This window comes from Mercurialis annua, linkage group LG5, assembly GCF_937616625.2.
Source record: "Mercurialis annua linkage group LG5, ddMerAnnu1.2, whole genome shotgun sequence".
NCBI lineage: Eukaryota > Viridiplantae > Streptophyta > Magnoliopsida > Malpighiales > Euphorbiaceae > Mercurialis > Mercurialis annua.
Window position 1 is genome coordinate 12,020,942 of NC_065574.1, and position 2,492 is coordinate 12,023,433.

General features: G+C 33.3%; 1 protein-coding gene across 1 annotated transcript; it reads left to right on the forward strand.

Moving 5' to 3' along the window:
• The first annotated feature begins 590 nt into the window (after positions 1–590).
• LOC126682800 (probable aquaporin PIP2-8) lies at positions 591–2,060 on the forward strand. Its single transcript, XM_050378566.2, has 4 exons — positions 591–956; positions 1,057–1,352; positions 1,464–1,604; positions 1,748–2,060. Exons 1-4 carry the CDS (start codon positions 671–673, stop codon positions 1,865–1,867), a joined length of 843 nt encoding a protein of 280 aa, XP_050234523.1. The 5' UTR covers positions 591–670; the 3' UTR covers positions 1,868–2,060.
• Positions 2,061–2,492: the final 432 nt, after the last annotated feature.

Sequence of the window (2,492 nt, forward strand, 5' to 3'; positions counted from 1 at the left end):
GAAAACGTGTAAAGTTGGTAAATTTTTATGACATTAACCCTAAACAATTTTTTATTAAATTGTGATTTTTTTTAAATATTCCTTCTTTTAAATGATAAGAAAATAGTGAATTGATGACATCCAACTAAACTTTAAATATATTATTCCATTTATTTCATAAATTTATTATTATTAAATTACTTATTTTTATTTTTATTAATTTTATTTTAATATTTAATTATTTTCAATGTTATTAATTGTATACTAAACAAATTTAAAATTAATTCTTTAAAAGTTAACTGTATTTATTTATTTTTCATTAAATTATATAATAATTAAAAAAATATTTTAAAATCAATGAAAGACAAAATTAAATTCACTAATTCAACTCGAAAGTTAAAATAGTTTTAGAGGTTAACCAGAAAATTAGAAATTTTCATATTAGGTCAATTTCAAATTAAATCCCAGAAAACCCTAAAGTATCCGCTGGATCATACTGTATATACACACACTTTTCATCAACAATATTTAATTCCAAAAATGCCCTTAACTTATCCACTCTGCCCATCTCTCTACTCTTAAAAAGGACTGTGTCCTGAACATCACCACTCCATAACACACACAGAACCTCAAAATTTTGCTTTCTTTCGAGAGAAAAAATAAAAAACTCTTTAAGTTTTTTTAGGTTGAAATGGCGAAGGATGTGAGTGAAGAAACACAACCCAGCCATGCAAAAGACTACGTGGATCCACCACCAGCTCCATTTCTTGACATGGGCGAGATCAAGCTCTGGTCTTTTTACCGGGCTCTTATAGCCGAGTTCATAGCTACTCTTCTGTTCCTCTACGTCACTGTCGCCACTGTCATTGGCCACAAGAATCAAACCGACCCGTGTGGTGGAGTTGGCCTCTTGGGTATTGCATGGGCCTTCGGTGGCATGATTTTCATCCTCGTTTACTGCACCGCCGGTATCTCTGGTAAGCTCTCAAATTATTTACCCATTTCTTGTGAAAACACTGCGTACCCATTTGTTTTTAAGCGTTTTTGGTTAACGGGTCGGTGTTATTTTGGTTTCAGGTGGTCATATTAACCCGGCGGTTACTTTTGGGCTGCTTTTGGCGAGGAAGGTATCGCTGATTAGAGCTGTGGCTTACATGGTGGCTCAGTGTTTGGGTGCTATCTGTGGAGTTGGGTTGGTTAAGGCCTTCATGAAGAACCCTTACAACCATCTAGGAGGCGGTGCTAACACGGTGGCTGATGGGTACAGCAATGGCACTGCTTTGGGTGCTGAAATTATTGGAACTTTTGTTCTTGTTTACACTGTTTTTTCTGCTACTGATCCTAAGAGAAGTGCACGTGACTCTCACGTTCCTGTATGTTCACTTGCTCCAACTCTAGTTCTTTTACTTCAGTTTAGTTTTTGTTTAGATTATAATGTAGTTAAACAAGTAAACTAATTAAAATTGTATACTAATAATATCCAGGTTTTGGCCCCACTCCCTATTGGATTTGCTGTGTTCATGGTCCATTTGGCTACAATTCCAATTACTGGTACTGGTATCAACCCAGCTAGAAGCTTTGGTGCTGCTGTTATCTACAACAATGAAAAAGCTTGGGATGACCATGTATGCTCTAAACTTTTCGAGTCTTACATTTCGGCATTTCGTTTCGTTTTTTAAAAACTTGTCGAGTTTTACATTTTGGCATCTCGTTTTCATTTCCGCGAAATATAGTTTGATTTTAATTTTGTTGTGTCAAATATGGGCAGTGGATCTTCTGGGTTGGACCGATGGTTGGAGCAATAGCAGCAGCTGCATATCATCAGTACATTCTGAGAGCAGCAGCCATCAAGGCCTTGGGATCATTCCGCAGCAATCCTACCAACTAAACAGACTTATCGGATTGCATCGACCAGAGCAAGAAAATACAAAAAAAAAAGATTGTTTCCACTCTTTTAATCTCCATTTATTTTGTTTGTTTGTGTGTATGGACCATTTTTAATATTTTTTCCTTGTTAATTTAATTTATTTAGTTTGGCTATGTACGAATTTTTATTGTAGTAGAATTATTGTCTTGTACAATGGTTTGTCAGTAGGTACATGAAAAAAAAATCCTTTTCTTGCAATTGTTATTCAAATTTAAGGGATGTTTGAGCCTACAATTAAATGAAATTTTAAAATTCACCTCATTAAGCTATTTTATTTTATCACATTATTTAAAGGTCTAATGCCTTAAAAAACCCCGACCTTTTAGTCCCTTTTCAATTATACCCTGACGTTGAAAATTTGTCAATTTTACCCTATTTTGCATTTTTGTGTTTCAATTGTACCCTGAAAAATTAAATTAACGTCTTTTTCGTTTGGAAATTTGTTTAAAACATTCTCCATGTCTAGCATATATTACTTGTACATTTTTAAAATTTATTTAAATTTAGTTAAATTAATTAAGAATTTAAGTTAGTGTTAATATGATTATGGGTTTTAGTTAGTTTTTAAAAATAAATGACTTATTTG

Bases quoted from the DNA above. Each gene is read 5' to 3' on its own strand.
- LOC126682800 (XM_050378566.2), top strand. From the start codon at position 671: ATGGCGAAGGATGTGAGTGAAGAAACACAACCCAGCCATGCAAAAGAC. The intron at 1,353-1,463 runs GTATGTTCACTT...AATAATATCCAG, and splicing joins CACGTGACTCTCACGTTCCT to GTTTTGGCCCCACTCCCTAT. The intron at 1,605-1,747 runs GTATGCTCTAAA...AAATATGGGCAG, and splicing joins AAAAAGCTTGGGATGACCAT to TGGATCTTCTGGGTTGGACC.